The 25,555-nt window shown below is 40.6% G+C and overlaps 2 protein-coding genes and 1 long non-coding RNA gene across 3 annotated transcripts; all 3 read left to right on the forward strand.

The window, feature by feature from the left end:
• Positions 1–2,122: 2,122 nt before the first annotated feature.
• Positions 2,123–14,031, forward strand: efna1b (ephrin-A1b). The gene is made up of 5 exons (XM_083558782.1): positions 2,123–2,413; positions 10,781–11,076; positions 12,010–12,072; positions 12,252–12,362; positions 12,485–14,031. Exons 1-5 carry the CDS (start codon positions 2,322–2,324, stop codon positions 12,607–12,609), a joined length of 687 nt encoding a protein of 228 aa, XP_083414908.1. The 5' UTR covers positions 2,123–2,321; the 3' UTR covers positions 12,610–14,031.
• LOC310735738 lies at positions 2,420–8,758 on the forward strand. The gene is made up of 2 exons (XR_014536370.1): positions 2,420–6,233; positions 6,282–8,758. It is a non-coding gene; the product is annotated as an uncharacterized lncRNA (long non-coding RNA).
• A 3,394-nt stretch (positions 14,032–17,425) lies between the features above and the next one.
• slc50a1 (solute carrier family 50 member 1) lies at positions 17,426–25,202 on the forward strand. The gene is made up of 6 exons (XM_083539324.1): positions 17,426–17,652; positions 20,280–20,357; positions 20,487–20,610; positions 21,237–21,398; positions 23,282–23,401; positions 24,088–25,202. Exons 1-6 carry the CDS (start codon positions 17,585–17,587, stop codon positions 24,190–24,192), a joined length of 657 nt encoding a protein of 218 aa, XP_083395450.1. The 5' UTR covers positions 17,426–17,584; the 3' UTR covers positions 24,193–25,202.
• Positions 25,203–25,555: the final 353 nt, after the last annotated feature.

Genomic DNA, 25,555 nt, shown 5'->3' on the forward strand with positions numbered 1-25,555 from the left:
GATTGATTTAGTGCCAACGTTGGCATAAAAAACCTATATATATATATATATATATATATATATATATATATATATATATATATATATATATACAGTGAGGAAAATAAGTATTTGAACACCCTGCTATTTTGCAAGTTCTCCAACTTAGAAATCATGGAGGGGTCTGAAATTGTCATCGTAGGTGCATGTCCACTGTGAGAGACATAATCTAAAAAAAAAAATCCAGAAATCACAATATATGATTTTTTTAACTATTTATTTGTATGATACAGCTGCAAATAAGTATTTGAACACCTGAGAAAGTCAATGTTAATATTTGGTACAGTAGCCTTTGTTTGCAATTACAGAGGTCAAATGTTTCCTGTAGTTTTTCACCAGGTTTACACACACTGCAGGAGGGATTTTGGCCCACTCCTCCACACAGATCTTCTCTAGATCAGTCAGGTTTCTGGCCTGTCACTGAGAAACACAGAGTTTGAGCTCCCTCCAAAGATTCTCTATTGGGTTTAGGTCTGGAGACTGGCTAGGCCACGCCAGAACCTTGATATGCTTCTTACAGAGCGACTCCTTGGTTAACCTGGCTGTGTGCTTTGGGTCATTGTCATGTTGGAAGACCCAGCCTCGACCCATCTTCAATGCTCTAACTGAGGAAAGGAGGTTGTTCCCCAAAATCTCGCAATACATGGCCCCGGTCATCCTTTCCTTAATACAGTGCAGTCGCCCTGTTCCATGTGCAGAAAAACACCCTCAAAGCATAATGCTACCACCCCCATGCTTCACAGTAGGGATGGTGTTCTTGGGATGGTACTCATCATTCTTCTTCCTTCAAACATGTTTAGTGGAATTATGACCCAAAAGTTCTATTTTGGTCTCATCTGACCACATGACTTTCTCCCATGACTCCTCTGGATCATCCAAATGGTCATTGGCAAACTTAAGACGTGCCTGTACATGTGCTGGTTTAAGCAGGGGAACCTTCCGTGCCATGCATGATTTCAAACCATGACGTCTTAGTGTATTACCAACAATAACCTTGGAAACGGTGGTCCCAGCTCTTTTCAGGTCATTGACCAGCTCCTGCTGTGTAGTTCTGGGCTGATTTCTCACCTTCCTTGGGATCATTGAGACCCCACGAGGTGAGATCTTGCATTGAGCCCCAGTCCGAGGGAGATTGACAGTCATGTTTAGCTTCTTCCTTTTTCTAATGATTGCTTCAACAGTGGAAATTTTTTCACTAAACTGCTTGGCAATTTCCCCGTAGCCCTTTCCAGTCTTGTGGAGGTGTACAATTTTGTCTCTAGTGTCTTTGGACAGCTCTTTGGTCTTGGCCATGTTAGTAGTTGGATTCTTACTGATTGTATGGGGTGGACAGGTGTCTTTATGCAGCTAACGACCTCAAACAGGTGCATCTAATTTAGGATAATAAATGTAGTGGAGGTGGACATTTTAAAGGCAGACTAACAGGTCTTTGAGGGTCAGAATTCTAGCTGATAGACAGGTGTTCAAAAACTTATTTGCAGCTGTATCATACAAATAAATAGTTTAAAAATCATATATTGTGATTTCTGGATTTTTTTTTTAGATTATGTCTCTCACAGTGGACATGCACCTACGATGACAATTTCAGACCCCTCCATGATTTCTAAGTGGGAGAACTTGCAAAATAGCAGGGTGTTCAAATACTTATTTTCCTCACTGTATATATATATGTATATATATATATATATATATATATATATATATATATATATATATATATATATATATATATATAAATTTTATTAATAAATTACAAAAATTTTAAGAAAAAAATTTAATGAATAGAAGGCTGAGCACACAGTAAGACTTGCAAAAAGTTTTGTTGACGTCTGTAGGATGTGGAAATAAGTATATTTGTGTGTGTGTGTGTGTGTGTGTGTGTGTGTGTGTGTGTGTGTGTGTGTGTTTAGCTCTAACCATTTGTCACCACTCGCTTCAAGCATAGTAATTTATTCATCCAAGCTGGGAGCAAAAAAATAAAAATCACTACGCGTAGGCGTGGCCATAGTGTACTCCATCCTTGTCATTGGTCGATCTCAATCCAGAGGCGTGGCCAAGCATTAAAACCAGCAGCACGCGCCGCGCCGTGTTTATTCCCATCTCGCGGTAATTTGTTGAATAGTGTTGTTGCTGTGTTACTCCTTCGACCTGTACACAACCAGGATCCAGACAAGCGGAACCTCGCGTTTTTTCTCATCTCTGCAAAGTCTGTCATTTGCCCCTTTCTCTCTTTTTTATTTTTCTTAAAAACAAAAAGACTAACTTGGTTAAGAGGCGACCCCATGGATTTGCTGTGGTTCGTGTGCGCGCTCCTCAGTGCCTGGTGCGTCTCCGCGGAGCGCCACAGCGTCTACTGGAACAGAACCAACCCAAAGTGAGTATCTCTCCAGATTATAGTTTTTTCCACATTTATTCTGATTTCCTGCACTTGTGTGCTTGACTTCATGCATGTATTTTCTCCTGATATAAACTGCTATTAAATAGGATGCGCCGTCTACGTCGCACGCGCGCGCACTGGATGCAATGCGCGAGCGACGCCATTTGTGCGAGCTTTAATAGTAGAAAGTGTGTGTGGAAGTAGTAGAAATGTGTGTGTGTCTGTGTGTGTGTGTGTGTGTGTGTGTGTGTGTGTGTGTGTGTGTGTGTGTGTGTGTTTCGTCTCATGAGGTTCTGGATTTATTTTTGCTTCCAAGCTTTAAATGACACTGGACTGTAATTACTTCAACCTCCACACTAAAACACACACACACACACACACACACACACACACACACACACACACACACACACACACACACACACACACACACACACATACATACATACATACATACATACATACATACATACATAAATATACGTGTGTGTGTGTGTGTGTGTGTGTAGATAGATAGATAGATAGATAGATAGATAGATAGATAGATAGATAGATAGATAGATAGATATACACACATACACACAGACAGGGATCTCAAGCATGATGACAAACAGTTAGACTGATCAGATTAAACAATCACTCACTAACACACACACACACACACACACACACACACACACACACACACACACACACACACACACGTCCCCAGCAATAAATAGACAGCCCATAAGCATACTAGACAGTAGGCATGTCTGTAGTAGGCTACTAATTTTAAGAGGGAAGTCTTATGTTACAGTGTGTTACCAGGGGCAAGAAGGCACACAGGCCTGCCAGGGAAATTAGACAGGGAATGAAGCTCGAACCTGCACAGCAAATTCCCCCAAGGTTAAATTAACCTTTACTGTGTTCGTACATGTCCATCTGGAATTATGTAAACATGGCTAGTGTTAAATCAGCACAGTAGGTTTTTTTTTTTTACTCTGCGTGCATGTGTGTTTGTGTGTGTGTGTGTGTGTGGAAATGTAGTTTGTGTCATTGATTGTGTTCTCATTTCACTCTGCATTGAAAGGTTGAAATGACAAACAGGCACTTTACGGGGATCAATACTAGACAGGGCCGTTCGGGGTGATCGTATCGATCTTTTAGAACCCTAAAAAAACCCTGAAGAAAGAGTGGTGGACTGTTACAGGCTTTTAGCACACAGGGTGTAAAGTCTTTAGTCTTAGACGGGAATATGTCTCACAGGTCAGTGAGCCGCAGTCACGTGGTTGATCGTAAACAGCTTTTATGATTTCTTGTGTACTTTCCCCCCTGGTGATGAAGAGGAATCAAGGAATCGAGATTTGTTCATGAGAAGACCTGTCATTGTTTTGTTGCGTCATAAAGACTTAGTCATCACTCTAGAAATCGATCGTTGGAAATCGTTGTTTTTTTGGGATGATTCTGCTGTGAGTAAAACTCAGGGTTTGTCGCATGTGATAGGGTGCGTCAGCATTAATAGGATTGCGTAACTTTCGACTACCTGTTCCTGCTCCGACCAGATTCGGAACAGTCTGACTCATTTTCAGGCAGTGCAGAGAGAGAGATGGCGGGGCAGGATCAACAGCTGGGCGAGGAAAAGGAGAGACAAAACCAGGAGAACGTGGGCTAGAGGTCGAACTTTTTTCAAAGCAGAAATGTGATGTCAGCCTGAGGTGCTGAGATTGAGCAGGAATGAGTGAATAGGTATGATTATATTTGAAGGAGAGAAACAAAACAGAATATGAGACATGGATGAAAGAAGCTTATGTACTGGTCCAGGTTTTTTAACCTTGTCACGGTCCACATTCACTCTAAGGCTTTCCTTATGAAACAAATATAAGGAATCCATACAAGACAAGGCAAAATCGCCTGACCATTACTAAATATAGCTAGCAAGCTGTCGGCCTACTCGCAAACCGCGCGCAGCCCACTCCTGCTGAACAGAATGCCATAATCTGATGTGAGTGCTGATTTATTTATACCGCTTTATGACCGTTAAAGAAAACAGAAGGAAGAAAATGCAGCGCGGGTTTGCCAATCACCTTTAATCTTCTATGCAGTTTTTTCACGTCGTGCTGGAGATAATCGTTTCTCTGAACGTCCTGCCGAATTCAGTGATAAATCACAACTCCATTAATCAATCCCTGAGTGGATTAGTCCCTAATGGATGGCCCTAGTGTTTTAAGAGAAGAGTCGTACTCAAATGCACACACTTCTTCACTCAGATACGCATCACACCAGTCGCTCGAGGGCGCGCTGTGTGTATGTAGCGTGTGTGCAGATGTATGATGGACGGTAATGATTTAAAGCCCTTTGCGTGCAACTTGGGAAAGTCGCCTCTCAGGTTTGGCATGGGTATGCCCAGGGTGACGGGCCTGTCAGGTCTGATGTTTTTTACACCCCGTCTGGGTTTACACAGACTTGTTTGTGAGCGCCTGTTCCAAGCAGAGCCGCGTCGGCGTGCCTCGGCTTGTAGCGAGTGTGTGTTTGTGTGCTATGGGTGATGAAGTTAGCAACAGCTGGGGTAAAAGTCATAGGGCAGGGGCTGGGTGTTAATTTTTTTTTCTTTTTTTTTTTTAATGATTTTCTTCATTAGCATTCATCAGTGAAAAGGATTGGAGGGGTATTTATTGTCCTCTAATATACGGGTCACACACGGGTCTCTTACACACACACAGACATACACAGGCTTGGAATGACTGCTTTGGGTATATTTAGTAAGTGTGGAGCACTGGCAGCAGATGCACTTCTATACTTGACCGTCAGCTGTCCACTCATCCTCTGGACATTTCCCCATCTCTCTCCCCCTCCCTCTCTCTATTTTTCCCGGTACCTCTCTGTTCCACTCTCCATCTCCACTCCCTCAGACTCCCTGTTTTTTTTTTGTTTTTTTTATGTGTGTACTGACATCAACAAAGTGCTTTTTTGTCCTTTTGGGAAGTTCAGCAAAACTTACACCTTCTCTTTTTTTGTCAAATAATGCGTATTGTTTTTTCGGTCTGTAAATCCCTGAGGACATTTTATTGATTAAGAAGGAGACAGCAGTTTCTTCTTAGCGAGTTGGACGCTCTGAATAGTGTCGTGTGCCTTCTGGCGTTCTGAGGCTTTCTCTGACAGTCTTGCTTTAATCACGTACTCGTGTGGATACGGAGGACTGTAATCTGCAGCACAGCCACAGGTTTGTAATCCAAGGCCTGGGGAAAAGCATTCACACCAAAATCATCACTAATCCAGAAAAAAAACACCCAGCTCTATCTCACCTGACTAATCATGACCCTTTTATGTATAACTGTACCACGTCTTACACTGGGTTGTTGCTTTGATTTTTATGTTCATCCACACTAAGTCGATTTTCTCTCTCCCCCCCAACCCATTCTGTTTCTTTTCCTTATGTTTTCTTTACTTTCAGGCCCCACACCCCACCTCTTCTTCTTATCTCCGTCCCAGACTTCCTCTTTTGCCTCCGATTTCTTCTTCTCCATGTCCTTGTTCTTACAGTCTCTTCCTGCACCTCATTTATTTTTTCCCCCTTTTGGACGTAATGTGTTTTTTTCCCACCTCTTTACACCATCTCCGCTCGCCGTCTCCCACGCTGATTAGTGTTTAGATTCTCACCACGCTAAAGAAGTCAGCGCTTTCCTGTCACCGCGTTCCTTGAAAGGTATTGTTCTCGTAGCATACACACAGTTTTGCGATCCCTCGATCCGACAGCGCTTGTTTACTCACGAAGGCCGGGGTGTTTTAATTAGTGTCTGCGCTGTCGTCTAGCCTGATTGGATTATTTTACACCCAGGCCTTGGTAGTCACACTTAGCACACTGATTGGATTATTTTACACCCAGGCCTTGGTAGTCACACTTAGCACACTGTTGCCACCTAGGGAGCGCCTTGAACCCAATCATTATCATAACGCCTGCATGTCTAATGCACGTTTTATTTTTTTAACCTTAGACACAAACGAATAAAGACAAAATCCATATCCTATTAAGCGATATATATATATATATATATATATAGAGAGAGAGAGTCGGGTGACTTCGCACACAGCTGGAAACGGGTCACATTACAGGATGTCCTACCAGCTAGCAATTAGCATCCATTTAAAAGTAAAAGAGACAAGCATTTAAGACAGAAAGGGATGATGTAGTGGGGGGGATGGGTGGATGGGGAGAAGGGTGAGGGGGTTGACCAAAAAGAAAGGGGGGACTCGCTTAAAAATTAGTCGCAATGAAGAGGTTTATTATGTGATCTTAAAGAGGAGAAAAAAACAGAGAGAAAAAAGACTGAAAGAAAGGGGGATGGGCTGAAGACGGAGAAATAAAAAGATGGACAAAGAGTGGGAGGAGAGACAGGATCAGTGATGGATGGGATGGAAATTGGGAGGCAGCACGGGGGGAAAAAAGGGCAAGTCGTCTCCAACGAGTTTTTAAAGAGGTGAAAATGTTTGAGGAAAAGTCACATCGTTGAGTTGATTAGGATTTCACTGTCAAACGTGTACACACACACACACAAATACCTGCGTGCGCACACACACACACACACATATCTCTCTCTCTCAAACAAGGGCTATGCGATCTGCAGGCTGAGTGTAATAATTGCACCTGGGAATAGCAGATGAGCCACTTAGCATTCCGACCTGGTCCTCTGTGGCTGGACTAATTACTGCTCCGATCGATAGCGAGAGAATCATGTGCTTATTAGCATCAGGCTCAGGTAGTCCTGCAGAACGACACGGCTGTGCTCATCTAACACGTTTCCATGACACGCGATCTTCAATTTCAGCTTAAAATCTCGTAGCCATTTTGGATGAAGGTTTGTTATGTACTTGCTGAATAACTGTACACCCACACAATATTTATGAAGGCAACAGGAAGTCAATCAGACCGACGAATGAGTAACGGAGAAGTCAGTCGCCTTTCAACAACTACGGAATTGTGCATCACGTTATCCATATGACGTAACAATTCCAAGCAACGATCGACGAATCCAGTAATACGGAATTTCCCCCCAAAATTTACTCTGGTAATAGAGCTGTTTACAGGAGTAAGGGTGTGTGTGTGTAGGTGTGGATAGACTGGTTTTATTACCCAGCAGTCTAAGAACAAAACCCCAAAATAGAAACAAATCGCTTGTCATGACATGCTCCAACACCCCACACACTCACAAAAACACATGCACACACACGCTCTGTTTTGCAAAAACAGCGCACACAGGTGTGCAAGTGTGGCGTACGTGTGTGTGTGTGTGTATGCATTATATGAAGTGCTGACTGCCATTCTAGTGCAGTTGGTGTGGCAGGCATGTGTTCAGTGAACATGTTGTGTACCGTGTGTGTGTGTGTGTCGTGCTGACTCCGACAGTGTGTGTGAAACGTCTGACCCTGCACTTTGACTCTGCTGACCTGCTTGACAGCTCGGCAGCTTGAGACATTCCAGAGAGAGAAAGAAAGATGGGTTCAGGTCGAACGTCTTGTACATCACGAGACACGTTCTTCATACGCACATACACACACATCCAACGCGCACAAACACGCATGCAGAGAAATGCAAAAAGCACACATAACATATGGCAGACAGAGCTCTTGGACAGGATGAAGGTATCGAATCTTAGCAGGTTAGACTTGATGTACATGCACACACAAACATACACACATACACATGGACATAATCACAGAGTGTGTGTTCTCTGTTTTGGGGCTCTAAGCCTAAGGCTCTGCAGCTGCACAGACTCCTAAAGCCGCAGAGTTAACAGAAGAACGATAGACGATAAAAAAAAGAGGAAAAGCAGCTTGATCTGCAGCTGATTTCACATAAACATCCCATACTCGCTCGCTCATAGCCAGCGCCTCACCAAGCTAACTATCACACGGGAACAAGAACAGGGGCCAGCTACACAAGCTGAGCAAGTGTTTGAAGTGGCCTGGCCAAGACGAGGGAAAAAACAACAAACCACGCTCTTGTGATTGTAGGGCCTCGGATCAAGGTGGATACATTAAACACACACACACACTCTATTAGTAACACACATTTACTGCAGGCATCACCGAGCACCAACACTCCACCAGGCAAAACCTCAAGCGTGTTAATGACGCCTCATTTAGGCTCTTTTTTAGAGAACCACATTGCGAGCAGGTCTTCAACAGCTCCTAATCAACTCGGCTTCAAAAAAAAGAAGCAGGGGACGAGGAGAATGAACAGGAAGGCGATTCAAATAGCCGTGTTGTTCAAATCAATTAGAAATAGCCTATAAAAGAAAATTCATGGCTCAATGTAAGCCCAAGAAGTGATCAATATGAATAAGAGAATGTCTGAAAAAAACAGGTTTGGAATCTTCCAACATGTTTTTCTGTCACTTAAAAGAGCTAGCAAGCTAAGTTTTAGTTCACGAGAGAGATTTTTTTATGTAGAATTCCAGTTTTGTGTAGACATATTCTCAGGATGTTTTATAATGTGGCCAGAAAAAGCTTTGAAAATACCAATACGCTACTTTTGTCATGTTAAGCATAAAATCTCCCTGTTATCTTGCATCGTGTTGATCAGTCCGTTCAGCGAAATCTCATAAAAACAGTAGTACGTCTGATTATACGTTGAAAAACACGACTTATACAAAAAAAACACTCCCGAAATGAATACTTGTCACCAAAACGAGCTAGCAAGCTAGCATTTACCTCATGAGCGACATTTCAGTATTTCAGTATAGAAAGATTTTTCTTCTGTTCTGTAGCCCAAATGGCATTCATTATAACAATATGATATGTTTGTTAGCCATATAGCCAGATTGTTAGCCGGGTGACTTGACTTGACTTGAAAAAATCTCCCCAGTATTGCGTATTGTGCTGATCAAATGGCGTCAGAGTGATTAAGAGGTCAGTCTCGGGTCAGAGCAGTCAGGAGGTTTAATTGTTCCTCAATAATGTTAGCAAGACACAGGTTTTTCTCAGGCATTTTGCTACGAAACAGACATGTGTGCCGTTTTCCCACACAGTGAAAAGTCTCCAGGCTTAGCATCGTATACTTTCCGCCATTTGGACATGGCTTTGATTACAAGCTTGACGAGATGGGCTCTAATCCCATCAGCAGCCTGTGCTAACAAGAGCAGTGTGTGCATGTGTGTGTGGTTACCCCATTCTGAATAGACCATAAGGCTGTTTTGACAGGTCTGCTAATTCAAACAGAGGAAAACAGTGGTGGTAGATGGAAGGGTATATGCGAGTGTGAGAGAGAGAGTGTGTGACTGGAGCGCAGGAGCCAGCGCGTCTCGAAAACTCAAACAGGGGTCCCGACAACAACACGAGAAAGAGGGTGAGGGTGGAGAGGACAGCATTTGCTTTGATGGCAAGCACATACACACATGCCATTTATGTACCGCCTAAAGACCCAGGGTTTGTAAAATGCAAATCTGCGAGCGGAGTTTATAGCATAGTAACACGGCCGGGTAGCAGCAGCCAATCAGGCACCTCGTTAGACAGCGGGATCTAAACGTTGCCGTGCAACCAGGCCTCGTGGTCACCGCAGGCGAGGGGGTGCATTTAGGGGAAAAAATTACACACTTATTTAAATCCAAAATTGCAATCACTCTAAATCATTCTTAAGTGTTGCTTTTTCCGCAGGATTTGAATCACTTATGCTCCCTCCAAAAAAACCCAAAAAAACAAAAAACCGACAGAAAGAGCAGAAATTTCAGGTGTTCATCTGGTAAAGCATAAAACGCAGGATACTTAACAATGGAAGTAGACGATCTGTTCGTGGCAAAAGGGAAGACAGGAAAACAAGAGAAACGACAGAGACAGGCGGAGACAGTAAAGTCGTAAACACACCAAGGGGGACGCCGGGAAGGCAGACGGAGCCTGGGCGTCTCCTGAGCCGTCTTCGTTTTGATAAACGGCGGAAAGATGGCAGGATGGCGGGTCTTGACCGAAAGCAGCATGCGCCAAAGTTCAAAGTTGTATAATGATAAAGCACCTTGCGAAAATGAGACAAAAGGGTTAGTTAGCAAGAGATAGATATTTGTACCCAAGCGCTTGTGTCAGACGTTTGTCTTTTACCTCCTCACGCAATCTGAATTCTTCACATAACACACGTGACAAAAAACAGAAACACAAACACTGACGGAGACACAAAGGTGGAGGAGGGGATGGAGGCACTCATGGTCTTAAAAAATGTGTTTATGTTCTTTGACAGAACCAGTAGAACAAGATGACGGGTGCATAGATAACGTTCATCATCCCTTTGTTTTTGCTTGGGACCGATGCGCGCTTTCGTTCGGGCGTGTAACGTTTTTTCGTCTTTCTCCTGAGAATTCCGCATTAACCCTCATCTTTAATCTTTCCCTCTCTGTACAGCTTTGTAGACGACGAGTACACGGTGCACGTGAGCATCAACGACTACCTGGACATCATCTGCCCGCACTACAAGCACGGCGAGATCCCGTCGCAGCAGGCCGAGCGCTACGTGCTCTACATGGTGGACATGGAGGACTACGACGTGTGCAAGCCGCACTCCTTCGATCAGCTGCGCTGGGAGTGCTCCAGGCCCTTCGCTGCCCACGCGCCCGAGAAGTTCTCCGAAAAGTTCCAGCGTTTCACGCCTTTCACGCTGGGCAAGGAGTTCCGCCAAGGAGAGAGCTACTACTACATCTGTGAGTGTCACAGAAATACACGAACGATGTGCGAGATGCATTATACAGAACGATAACGTAGAGCGAAATTCACACTCGAATATAAAGCTACCGAAGGTATTTAAAGGTGCTTTCACCTACAAACTAATAACTTTTAGCTGAAAGATTGTGCATAAATCGTGTTTCTTTAAATAATATACTAAAGATACGTTTGTTTCCACCTCAGGAACAATGTAGTAATTTTTTATTCCTGAGAGTGGAACGTAGGGGTATTAAGAAAATGTAGTGAAACCGGTCTAGGCTTCTTTTTAAAGAGCACATCTGGTCATTTTTCAGCCCTTATACATTTTCACCTTCTCATAAGGGCATCGAGAAAATTCAGGAACTACAAGGAAGTTAATAAGAGAAGTCTGTAGTTACATGAGGGAGGAATACAAGTCAGTGTGATGTTCCTGTTGAGGAATCAAATCACTTAAAGAGCCTTGAACCAGGTCGCATTGCAGATTTAATATGTCTGAAATAACTCCATATAAGGACACGATTCAGTATTTAAGACGAATTATTCAGGAAGTGAATAAGGAAGGTCATATCATTTGTCGATTTATTTATTTTATTTTCATTTTTCCAATCTACGCATTCGAACAGCCTAGAACCAGGCCGCATTGCAAATTGAATACTTGATTCCGAAATTCGGAACTTATTTGGCATAACTTTCTACCATAAACACTATGCATCGTGGGATATTGTGTCCGGCTCCTTTATTTAGTCTTGGGAACCAGCGTGCGAGCAGAAAGAGCTTTACATAAAAACTCTTATGACGAAGCATCTGTCTGAAGTTGAATTTAGGTTTTTTAAAAGTTCCCATAATATTTTTTATAGCCACTGATTATGGCCTTTATTGCATTTCTAAACATTTCTATATGTTCTCTCTCTTTTTTTTTTTTTAATCCACAGCCAAGCCTTTGCACCAGCACGGGGCCGAATGTCTCCGGCTAAAGGTCGTCGTCGGATCTCATGGTAAGCCACGAATATATTAGTGGCATTCCTAGCATAAAGCACGGGCCCTTTTTTTTTTTTTTTTTTTTAACTCAATACCTGCGCTAGCAGATGACGCCGACGACTATTTTTAGCCCGTCTCTTTAATTACAGCTTTCGTGTTGCGTGTTTCTCTTAACGGTGCTGATTGATGCTCCTAGGTTCCAAAAACCACAAGAAGACGACAGAGAAAGAGGAGGAGACGGAGGGAGGAAAGCACGGACGAACGGGCGCAGGAGGCGCGCACAACCCGTCCAACAGGCTTCCTGCAGGTGAGCGACGTCAAATCAGTGATCTGTCAACCCTGTATTAAGCTCCGCGGGCTTGTTTCACAACTCCGCTGTGAAGTGCAACTCGTCACCCCTCTCACTTTCTCTCCTTCGCTCTATTTTAGATGATCCAGTTGCCATGATTCCAGTTGTTGAGAGGAGCGTAGGCAGCTCCAGTTCTGCCATTCACGTCATGCCAGTCTCCTTCTTCATCACGTTCGCGCTTGTCTTCCTCCTGCCCTTACACTGAGACCGGCTTCAGCGCCACTGCTGATGAACAGACTTTATTACCGGTGCTGGTCGCTGGATCTGAAAACACTTGTTTTTATACACCGATTTTTATATTTTATATATATATATATATATATATATATATATATATATATATATATATATATATATATATATATATATATATATATATATATATATATTAAACAATGTGAAGCATGGGTGCTGGTGTGTATGTTGTTGAGTGACGTGCTTGTGTTTTTGCGAGTGACTGTGATTTTTTGTTGTCGTTGTTCTACATACTCTTTGTTTTTAAAGAGGAGATTATTACCGAACAGCTTGCCCTGTTTGCCCATGTATTATTATCTTTTTTTCTTTTTCATTATTCTGACTGTGTCTGTGTAAAGAATGTCTTTTTATAGCAGCAACTACAAGATACGAATGAACTTTTATGTTTTCAAAATTAGTGTCATATATACAGTTTATATAAACAAAAAGTTCCTACCACAAAGTTGAAGGCACACAGTTGTATCTGATGTCTTTGGATGTGCTAGCATAACAATTTTCATTCACTTGCACCAGGAGACTCAAACCTGTTCCAGCATGACAATGCAGAAAGTCAGCTCCATGAAGATATCGCTTACATGGGTTGGAGTGGAAGATCTTGAGTGGACTGCTATAGAGCTCTGCCTTTTCAACCCTATTAAACACCTTTGGGATGAATTGGAATGCTGACTGCACCCCAGGCCTCCTCACCCTTTCCAACGCAAAAATCCACACTCCAAAACCTTGTGGAAAATCTTTTCAGAAGAATGGAGGTTATTATAACAGCAAACGGGGACTAAATGTGGAATGAGATGAAAACCTGTATAAATCTTGTTTTATCAATATCCACAAACTTTTGTCCATATAGTGTAGGTCTTGCTTATTGGACCTGTGAAGAAAAGACTTGCATGTCTTTATGTATGTGCAAGCTGATATGTAGCCATTTTTTTTTTTGCTCAAAGATTACAGGGTGGTTTATGTAATGAAGCACTATATTTACTTTTGACAGACACTATACAAGCAAACAGACATAAATGTACATAGACATATGTGCAGTTGTGTGTGTGTGTGTGTGTGTGTGTGTGTGTGTGTGTGTGTGTGTGTGTGTGTGTGTGTGTGTGTTTGTGTGAGAGAGAGAGAAAGAGAGAAAGGAGGAGCTGGTCTTTTCTGACATTAATACACACCCAGTACAACTGCACACACACACTCATGGACGCAGGGATGTGTGGAACTTTACAAGTTCCCAGGACAAGCTGTGTTTTATTTCCGTGGTTCTCTAAATAATTGTGTACAAAGTGTACATAGAGAGTTATATAATGCCTTTGTTAATTATGAAAATGTGCAAAAAATGTGAAAGAAAATAAAAAAACATATTGTGATACGTACAAAAATAGAACATTGTCGTGTTTTTCTTACTATCGAGTCCAGGGACAAAACCTTGGCACCCATGCATCGTTGCTTTCCTGAAGATTTATTCATGAGGTGTGAAGAAATCCCTTCCTAACCAAGCCAAATGTCAGCTCTCTGCTCCATCTCCTGCTTTCCCCCCCCTCTCCTCCATTCCCTCTTTTTATCCCTCGTTCCCTGGCCACGACTTCACGGTTGTTATCCGAAACACACCAAGCACCTCGGAGGGGGGAAGGGATGAAAAGGCAAGAGCAAAGGGGGGAATGTAGGGGGAAGGAGTGTAAACTGTCACCAGGGTGTGAAGACGTCACTTTAGTGCTTTTTTTCTGAAATGTCAATATGTGTCAGCGCTTGTTTTGTTTGGCCAGCAAAATTCGCCACTCTCATAGACAACGCTGCATTGATTTCACTACATTTGCTGAAAGGGAGAAAAAAAAAGTAATGCAGATGTGTGTGTGTGTGTGTGTGTGTGTGTGTGTGTGTGTGTGTGTGTGTGTGTGTGTGTGTTTGGGGGGGTTCTGTCAAAGACGAAACAGAAGCAGCACCAGTTCAATAAGCACTCAGTCTTATTAGAGTCATACTGCCTTTTTAATTTTCTTAGTTTATACACTACCTCCAGAAAGTATCCCTTTAGTAGATTCGATTTATCTCATGTGACTTTATAAGTGTTGCACATTTTGATTAAGGTACACTATATGGACAAACGAATTGGGACAAATGACTTTCCTAGCCACCTGTGGTTCTTCCCCAACCTAAACTGTTACCACAAAATAGAGGCACACAACTGTATAGGATGTCTTTGGATATGGTATAAATATGATATTTCCCCATTACTTGAACTAGAAGACCCAAACCTGATCCAGACAATGACAATGCCCTAGTGCACAAAGCCAGCTATGTGAAGATATGGTTTACATGGAGTGGAAGATCTTTAGTGGACTGCACTCCAGGCCTCTTCAGCCTAAATCAGGACGTGAATGTATCCATGCCAATTTGGCTACAATCTCTAGAAGCACTGTCCAATGCCGTGTGGAACATCTTCCCAGAAGACTGGAGGTTGTTGTAACAGCAAATGAGGACAAAATGTAAAACAGGGTCTTCAAAAACACATGAATCTTATAGTTTGGTGTCCACCTTTGTCTATACACAGTATTTCTTCCTCTTTTCATCAATGCATTCTGCAACATGGCCAAATATTTTGGAAAATGTTTAAGTCTTGGCCATTCCACACATAAAATGGTTACTTGGTAGTTTTTGCCTTGTTCTTCAGCTCATAAATACTTTACCCTAAACACAGATGTCTGGCTGACATCAACAATGTGCTTATCTTTGGCTTTGTCCATAAAGCCTGTGAAGGCAAAAGTTCGTAGTAGTTACAGAGTTTTATAATACCAATATCAGACCTGATGGTAAAAATAGTGTTAATTGGGTGTTGGTCTGTATTTTGTATACACCAAATATTACTTTTGCTTTGAGACCAAATGGCTTTCATTTTTTTTGCAAAAGCTCACTGGTTTTATATTTTTTAGCCTTAGTCATGGAAACTTTCATAGAGACCAGATCTGTGAGAAGCTGATGAACCTGTTTGAACAGGCTCTACATTTTTACCAGGTACTTTGTTGCAGTTGCCGAAAAATACCTAAATTGCAACAAAACTATTGTGAATGATGTGCTCATATATGTATGTTGCAGTAATTTAGTGATTCTACATATTTTAAGATTTAGAAACACGTAGCATCACCGTATTACCCAGAAAGCAAATCTGCCACTGAGCTGAGTTTTGATATGTGACGGGTATGTTGTAGTTTTTCTAATTCCACTTATTTTGTTACACTTAATGCAATTCTGCACATTGTGGCAGGAGTATTGTCATCCCACATAATGCAATTCTCCTCGGATTTTCGGTTAAAGATTGCTTATATAAGCAATAGTACATCTTTCTCGATTGAGTCACACGTTTTCAACAAATGTTGAGATGAGTAAAGCAGAATAATAATGCATATATTATTATAGATATAGAGACTATAACAGTGCATTGCAGAGCAAGAGCAACTTATAAGGGAGCCTGCAAAGAGACAAATATATAGTGTATTCTTCACATGTCTGGGCAACGGAGTCTGGTGGCTAAACCAGAGATTCCATTAGAAAATAAGAGGAAAAAATTGCCATTTGGACCTGCTTCATGTCTCTAATTAGAGCTCACTGATTCTTTCAATTTTTTATATTATGAAATCATAAGTTAAAGGAACCATGGCAACTTTAATTTTAATTAAATTTTTGATATATTGCAACATTTATTTTTGGCCTTTGGCCCTTAATCAAGTTTATTTTTTTGGCTCTTCATAAGAAAAAGTTTGGGCACCTCTGGGCTAGACAGAAAGACTGTTTCCTTAAAAAGAAACAAGCCAGATAAATCATTTCATCCATGTAGAAAAACGTTATAGCTTAAAGAACACAAGGTAGAAATTAAAATTTGGACATAATTTCAAAAGACTTTTCAACGTTTGGTGCAAAATCAGGACAGTACACCCACTGGACACCCTATATATAGACGGTGAAGCATGGTGATGGGAGCATCATGCTTTAGTGCTGCTTCAGTTCAACCAGAACTGGAACTTCAGAAAAAATATATGGAATCATGGATAGTTCAAGTAAACTTGAATACTTAAAACTTAACAGTGATTTGTGAATACTTAGAGGACACTTTTATAAAAAAAAAAAATGTGTCATTTATTTTTGTAGAACGTCGGTAAAAGATGTCCCTTTTAATCAAGCATATAAAATCTTTACGTAAATAGAATGTAGATAATTTTCCCATAATGCCACTGCTGGGCCCTTGAGCAAGGCCCCTAACTGACCTCTGTTCAGTTGTATAAATTACATAAATGTAACAATAAAGGCATCTGCCAAATGCTGTAAATGTATGAAAACTAACCTGTTACAGTGGGTGCATGAATATTATCATAATTTGCCCTGCCTCACTACTCTACACAAACTGTACAATGTCTTGAGCTTTATTTATTATTTTATTTTCCTAGTTGTTGTATGTTTCTATTTTATGTTTTGAAGCACCAGCACACATTACATATTCCTTATCTATACAACCCATGATCCTTGACAAATAAAGGTTATTCTGATTCTAATTTACTATACACGTTGAATTGCAGCCGGAACTACTTTCAGGGTTGCCCTGCTACAGTAAATGAAAAAGTTGATAGTTTAAAAAAAATTTAAGTTAAAAAAACAAGAAAACAACACTAGGAAACAACACACGAGTCGTCATGTTTTCTTTTTGCTCGTCTGGTCAAACAGAGATCTGCTGATACACGTCAGGGTGACAAACTAGTTCCCCATTGGCTGCTTCTCTGTGTTATTTCCTGGTTCGGTAACCAATCCGCGCGTAGGAGTACGCAGCCTCCAGAATACAAACACGGAAATACAGTGTGTAGACGTCAACTGTGCCTGTAGTTTTAGAAGTAAAAAAAAATACATAGAAAAGTGTGCGATAATTATTGGTGAAGGACACGTTTTGTTCCCGTTCTATGGATTTTCTGCAGTTTTTATCATGGGCGTGCATCGTGTTCACCATCGGCATGTTCTCTACAGGACTGTAAGCTGCCACGTTATTCTCCACTGTCAGGAAGTGTACATTCACTTCCTGTACGAGTTTGGGAAATAATTTTTGGAATTAGCGCCACATCATATATCTGCAGGCACACACACACCGCATCCTATTATACTTTACGCGTTACTGCCTAATAAATAATACGCAGACTCCGACAGGACACTGCCAGTCCAGTGGTTTACGACAGCTGGAGTTTCTTTATGACTTCTAAAATGTCCACGACCTCAAATGATACCAATTATTACTTTTACAATTGAATAATTTTTACACGAAAGGCAGACACAATTGCACAATACTTTTGTTAATTATTCCTACCTATTAAACACATTTAAAAAAGCAATTATTAATATTATTTATATATTGGCATCAATGATAAACTATAAATTCCTGATAATAGACTGACAATTGATGCTTCCTTTTCCAGGACTGGTGAAAAGTTATGGTTTTGAAGAGACACATATATGTTCCTTTTGTTTATATGCAACAAACTAGGTAATGTAAATTGATCAAACTGTCACCTTAGACAATTACAGTAATTACAGTTTAGATCAAATGTATGTTGATGTGTAACGCTCCACTCACCAGTTTCTGTCACGTCTTTCCAATGCTGAAGGATAGAAAGTATGATGTCTTTTATGTTCTGCAAGTTTCCAAAACACTGCGTCTTTTGTCTCCAGCTTTCCTTGTTTCTAACTTGTGTCTCGTTTCTGTGTTCAGTCTTGCCATGGTGACTGACCTGTGACATGAAATCGTCTTCCACAAGCTCACCTTAGTAGCAGAGTTTGGCTGTTCCTCACTCAGGTTTAAGGTTCCTCACAGCCGGTTCTATTTGAGTTAATGACCGTGTTTCTACCTACATATAAAACTGATGATCATTAGCACCTTCTTAGTATAAACTGGTTAATCGTACACCTACAAAATCCTTCGACTTTGTGCAAGTGTAAGATTTGAAAGCCAGAAGGGTGGCCACACCAAATATTGATTTTCACCTCATTTTACATTTTGGACATTAATGTAAATAAACATATATATTTTTTTATATTCTTACTTCACAGCATGTATTCACACCTGCCTAAAACCTTTGCACAGTACTGTGGCCTTGAACCAACTTCACCCTACAACTAAACAATAACCCAAAGCAGATGTTCAAGCTCTGTATTTAGAGAGCAAACAGTCAGCTGTCTATTATGGAATAACCTGCCCAGTCACCACACCTAAATCCTACTGAACTGCTATGGGATGAACTGAAACGCAAGGTCGTACTAAAACTAGTGAAGCACACCTTTGGCAAGTTTTCCAAGAGGCATAGCAAAGTATTTCAGCTGAGGGTTTGGAGAAAAGAACTGCTAATTTCAAGATTGTGTTAAGCTGTTATTTATGCTGAGAGAGGATTTTTCAATGAAAATAAAGTGGAAAATCTTTACAGTTATATATTTGTTGGTTAATGTGTATTTACAGTTTAATTCGCTAGATTGTTGCGTATACAAAAGGAACAGTTTTGAAAAAACTGATTTTTGACAGGCACTGTAGATTAGATTACCGGTCACTTCTATCTATTTTATAGTTATTATTTCAAATGTGAAACGAATTTTAAAATCTATCGGTAATTTTGTGTCTAAAATGAATAAAGAAGGCATTCTAAGAAGGCATTTTGGATTCAGTTTGTTAGCATCAGTTTCCTCACAGAGGGAACGCTTCCAATTTACAGTTGAATCCTATAATGAACCGGGTTTACAGGTTTATCTTGGGATTATATAATTTTGTTTTTAAAATATATTTGTGTAATTTTGTATCATTTGAAGGTGACAGTTCAGCAGGCGAGCTTCTTTTTACTGCAGCTCTCTGAGGAGATTATTAGCCACAGATTAGCTTACTTCAGCCAATATTAGTTGATTCAGAGCATCTATAAACACAATTCCAGTATGCATTCTAGCATCCATGTCGTTTTTTTCCCCCCAATCCCAACATCCTGAGGTTGAGTTGATGCTGTTTGTAGTCTTTTTACTGTGTTTATCTCAAGCCTAAATTTTAGTATGTTTTTTTAATACGCTAATTTTATGCTAGCACTTGTCATTTTTCCTTTGGGGGAATCACTGGCATTTGAAGGGCCATTCCAGTAATTTATTGGTTTGATGTGAAGCTTTTAATAATTTTTTTTTTTTTTGCGGATCAAAGATTTCGCGGCGACTCGTCTGTAACCATTCAGGAACGGTTCGAATTCAATTTTCAAGCAGTGGAGGATGAAAACGATTCAACCAGCAGCAGTAAAAATGATTTGGTGCATTGGAATGTTTTTGTAGACAGCTGTTTATGTATTCATGACGCCGGAAGGGACTTCAGGACTTTATAGACTGTCGAGTTACCAAGATCATTTCTTGCTTCATAATACTGTAGCCTCGTGGTCTTCGGTTCAATCCTAGCCTCAAGATCTCTCATTCGTGTTCTCCTCATGTCTGCGAGTTACTGGGTTTCCTACCACCACCCAGATTATGCTAAATTGCCGCTAAGAGTAAATGAGTGGGTGATTTGTAGGTGCATAGTGCCCTGCGATGTATATGCATCCCAACCAGGGTGTATTCCTGAACTCATACACAGTGTTCTGTGTTTCACAGGACCGACCTGAAGAAAATGCGAGCCACTCAGAGTGCCGATAGCGTCCAGTTCCTGCCTTTCCTCACCACGTGCTTAAAGTGAGTGCATGCAAATGTATACATAGGAATCGATGCATTCTTTTCCTCGCAAATGTGAACACGCCAGTTTTCTTTTTGCATATGAGCTGATAACCTAACATGCTTCTGCACGTCTCTGTATGCGTTCAGTAATTTAGGCTGGCTGTACTATGGTGTGCTGAAAAACGATGGCACCGTGATGCTCGTTAATTCCATCGGCGCCTCTCTGCAGTGTCTGTATATTTTCACCTACTTCCATTACGCCAAAGAGAAGGTGGGTGAAATACGATCTGGAGCCAAAAATAATAGCCAATCTTTCAAAACATTTAAAAATAAAATACCTGGCAAGTTTGCTGTTGTTTATAAGTAAAGCATTGTGACCATATAAACATTTATATGGCATTTTACAGAACATGCCATAGACTGTATGGACAAAAGTAATGGGACACCTGACTTTTCCAGCTCTATGTGGTTCTTCCTCAAACTGTTACCATAAAGTTGGAGCCACACAATTGCATATTTTCTTAGATGCTGTTGCATTAAATTTCTTCCAGTTCTATATAGATTATGGTTTACATTGGTTGGAGTGGAAGATCTTGATTGGTCTGGTATAAAACTCTGACTCAGCACAGGGCTCCTCACTATACATCAGTATCTGAATTTACTAACGATTAAGGCTGAATGAGCTCAATTCTCCACGAGCACACTCCAAAATCTAGTGGCACCTCTACCCGGAGATACAACATGGAATGATCAAAAAGCACATAACAGTTTTATGGTGTCCACAAACTTTTGTCCATGTAGTGTATATGTGGGGTGGGCGTTGAGTACAGATTTAAATAGCGTTAAAATTAATTTTGGATTATCTCTTTGTGTGTGTGGGGTGGGTGTCTGTCTCAGAGGAATGTGTTTGTGCAGACACTGGGCATGGTGTGCTTGCTGTGTGTCTCGTGGGTGTATTTCAGCATGACCGTTCCCCCGGGAAGCATTCAGCTTTCGCACCTCGGCCTGGCCTGCAGCGTCTTCACAATCACCATGTACCTGTCGCCGCTCGCCGACCTGGTAAGCACACATCACATCCGCACAGGTCTCTTCGGCCTCTTCCACATGTTTGAATAGTGAAGACATCAAACTATGAAATGAGGCATGTGGAATTATTCACCGACTGAAACGTTAAAAAAAAAAAAATCACACTTCAAAGTATCATCGATGACAGATATGCACAGTCTTGGCATTCCCTAAGCAACAGCTGGGATGTTTTAGGACGTTCCCATATGCTGTGCACATGTTGATAAAACAAAAAATAATAATAATTTATTATGAGAACATTTATATAATAATATATAAAATTCAAAACAGATAAATTTTGTGAAATTGTCTGTACTCTGTATAGACAAAAGGTTGTGGACACCTGACCATAAGATTCATATGTGCCTTTTGAATATACCATTCCACATTTAGTTCCCATTTGCACCCAGCACTCATTCAGCCCCAAGGGTTTTAGTGAAGTCAGGTACTGATGTAGGTGAGGTGAGAAGGCCTGGGGTGCAGTTAACGTTCCAAATGATCTCTCAAAGATGTTCACGATAAAGCAGGCCACTTAAGATCTTCCACAGCAACCCATGTCAAGCATATCTTCATGGAGCTGGATTTGTGTAGTGGCACATAGTGATGCTGGAACAGGTTTGGGTCTCCTGGTTGAAGTCAAGGAAATATACAATCGTGTGACTCCGACTTTGGGGTAACAGTTTTGACATGAACCAGGGATGGAAAAGTCAGGTGTCCCAGTGCTTTTGTCCATATAGTATTTTTTGTTTGAAGAAAGCTTCTTTGAAATTACAGTATCATCTCTGGTGGAATGATGATGACCATGCAATGGAAAATTTTCAAACCCAGACCAACCCAAAAATCAATGATTAGAAACAATCATCAGCATCGCAATGTTATATGTATTTACCTTTTTTTTTTTTTTTAAACCTGTACCTGCTCTCCAACTGTAGACGTATAGTCTTAGCCTGTGGAAGAACCTGATTCTGATACACCCCACCGATAGCAAATCTAAGTGTTTGTTTTATTTAAATTTTTTTAAAGATGAAAACGACTGCTATGAAATAAGCTCTTTGAATAAAACGGCAATCTGTCATACCCATCCTGACGAGTTTGTGAGCACTTTCATTTTTCAGTGTGCTTTACTTTCGACTCACTGGTTTACAGCTAATCCGAATTTGCTGAATCATAAAGAGAAAGAAAAAATGAATTATTGTGAATACCTGCCATATGGCACCACCATTTTATAAGGACCAGGTGTGCGTTGCATGCAGATCATTTTTCTTTATAAATGTGTGTAAATGCTCTTTATGTTCACACACTTGTTTTAAACTTGTTCAGTATGTGCTTTATTGACTTCTTTTTAAAAAAAAATTTATACACATTACTATTATTTTTAAGCAAAAAACTTTCTTACAGTCACAAAAAAAAAAAAAAAAAAAATTCCCCCCCCAAAATTATGGATTTCCATTATGGATTAGTGTCATAAGAGCAATACAGTTTCTGCTTTTTGGTTGGCAAAGGAACAGAGCAGACACTGAAAAAAAAGTATTGTTGCTAAACAGCTTTTCTGTTTTTGTGTGTACGTTTTTTTTTCTGTCTTTCTTTCTTTGTTGTTTTGTGTGTGTGTGTGTGTGTGTGTGTGTGTGTGAGTGAGTGTGTGTTTTGATCCATTGCTCAGTCTACACAAAAGCTATGGTTAGTTTCCTGTCTTTCTTCTTGTTTCTTCCTGTTTTTCATGTCAACTGTGTGAGTATCCATGTGCTGGGAAATGGTGTGTCTCGGTCTCTCACTCTGTACATGCGTGCTCGATGCTGAAACACACATAACCCTTCAACATTAGAAATCTTAGAGGCAATAAACAGATTTGAGTCTGTTATGTTCTGTCTCTCTTCCAGCTGGATATAATACGCACTCGTTCAGTGGAGCGTTTGTCCTTCTCCCTCACTGTCGCCACCTTCTTTACATCCACCTCCTGGACCCTGTACGGCCTCCAGCTAGGGGATTACTATATTATGGTAAGGAGGAAACACACCTACATAAATCACAGTAACGTGCCCCTCGGCAAGCGTAAACGAGATGAAGAACTCGCCGGTCTGTTCCTCGGGGAACATCGTTTCTGTGAGGTCAGCGGTCCAATTTATTCATCTCGTGTTCCTTATGTAGATCTAAATGAAATTGCTTTCTGGTGTACACATTATGGACACCTGACTTTTCCAGCCAATTGTGGTTCTTCCCCAAATTGTTACCAAAAATTTGGAGGCACACGACGCGAAAAGACGTCTTTGGATGTGGTAGCATTAAATTTCCCCTTCGCTTGAACTAGGAGACCCAGCAGGACAATGCTCCTGTGCACAAAGCCATCTCCATGAAGGTACATTTTATTGGCAAAAGTTTGCAGACTCCTGGTCATAAGTGTAGTATGTGCTTTTTTTCAGATGTTCAATAGGGTTGAGTTCAGAGCTCCATAACAGGAGATATATTTTCCATAGAGTCTTCATATATCTTCATAGAGTTTGCTTTGTGCACGGTTACTCCACTAATGACTATAGGGAACTAAACGGTTAATTCCAAAATGAAGGAGAATGTGATGTAACTAATGGAGTGAGGGATGGAAGTTGGAGTTTAAGGAGTTAAATGGACTCAAGTAGTTTTTCAATACCTGAAATATTTAATCTCTTTCTCTCTCTTTTTTTTTTCTCAGGTGCCTAATACACCTGGTATTGCAACAAGTCTCATCCGGTTCCTCCTCTTCTGGTTATTCCACTCTACTCTAGACAAGCTGTCCTACAAATCCTTACAGATCTAAGCAGATCGATTTAAGTCACCAAGTGCCTTAGCCACATTTCCTAGGGCAATCAAAGCCAAATCTCCAGTCACCTCTTACATCACCTTCTGTCCTTAGACCATTTAAGTAGGTTTTCTTCGTCTGCACAAGTTATTGCTATCAGCAGAAGTCAAACAATCCAGAGAGAAATAAGTCAGCAGTTATAGTAGTCCGCTGTTATGATATTAAGTTCAGCTCCAGGCTTCCTCTCAGTTCCACTACGAGTCAAATTAACCCTCAAATGCTTTGGGGTGTTTGTTCACATTGTGACCCCAATTTAAAAATCAGACTACAGGGAAAGTTCCCCAAACCATATTTGACGCTCGGATTTAAAAATGACACCTCAAGAGTGTTTTGCTAACAGATAAGAGCAATTAAATGGAATTGCAGATTAGATTTCGGCATCCTGAAGTTTTCCTGAAGGCTATTGTTTTATACAAAGATGCACTATTAATTTGCCAATTTATCTCTATTTTCTAATCCTGTAAATGCTTTAAGGTGATAATTGTATAGTTGTTGTATAGTATGTTATGTACTGAGCTACAATAACATGTGCATATACATATACATACACTATATGCACAAAAGCTTGTGGACACTTGACCATTACCATTATTTGCTATTTGCCGTTATGCTAATCTCCACTCCTCTGGGCAGATGTTCCTCTAGATATTGGTGGGTGCTAGTGGACTTTTTTAATCATTCATGCACAATGGATGTGTAGGTAAAGTCAGGTACTGATGTAGTGCTTCGGGTTGAGGTCAGAGGTTTGTAACAAGATATGTAAAACATATCTTTACTTTGCACCTAGGGATATTGTCATGTTGAAACAGGTTTGGGTCTCCTAGTTCAAGTGTAGAAAAAAAAATGTCTGCTACTGCATCCAAAGACATCTAATACAATTGTGTACTAATTATGTGGCAACAGTTTGGGAAAGAACCACATATGGTCTATTAATAAGCAAATAGATAAATAGAAAAGAGGTGAAATGAATCCTTACATAAATCCTTACATAACTTTTAATCGCTAAACATTTGTTTTACTGATGCGTCAAGTCTCAAATCAAGCACCAAACTCCGCCATGATGCAAACATGCGGCAAATAAAAGCGTCCGTGTGGAAACAGCAAAAGTTCAGTTTTGGTGTCCAGATGATTTACCCAATTTGAAGCAACATAATTGAAAACGTTTACAAGAATATTTTGTGTTAATACTTTATGTTGTTTGGTTTTATTAATAATAAACATACATTTGCAAAAAGCAAAAAATATAATGATAAATACACATACACACACACTATATTGGCAAAAGTTTTGGGTCACCTGACCTTTCCTTCTGTATGTGGTT

Source organism: Silurus aristotelis (genome assembly GCF_946808225.1).
Source record: "Silurus aristotelis genome assembly, chromosome: 1".
Lineage (NCBI taxonomy): Eukaryota > Metazoa > Chordata > Actinopteri > Siluriformes > Siluridae > Silurus > Silurus aristotelis.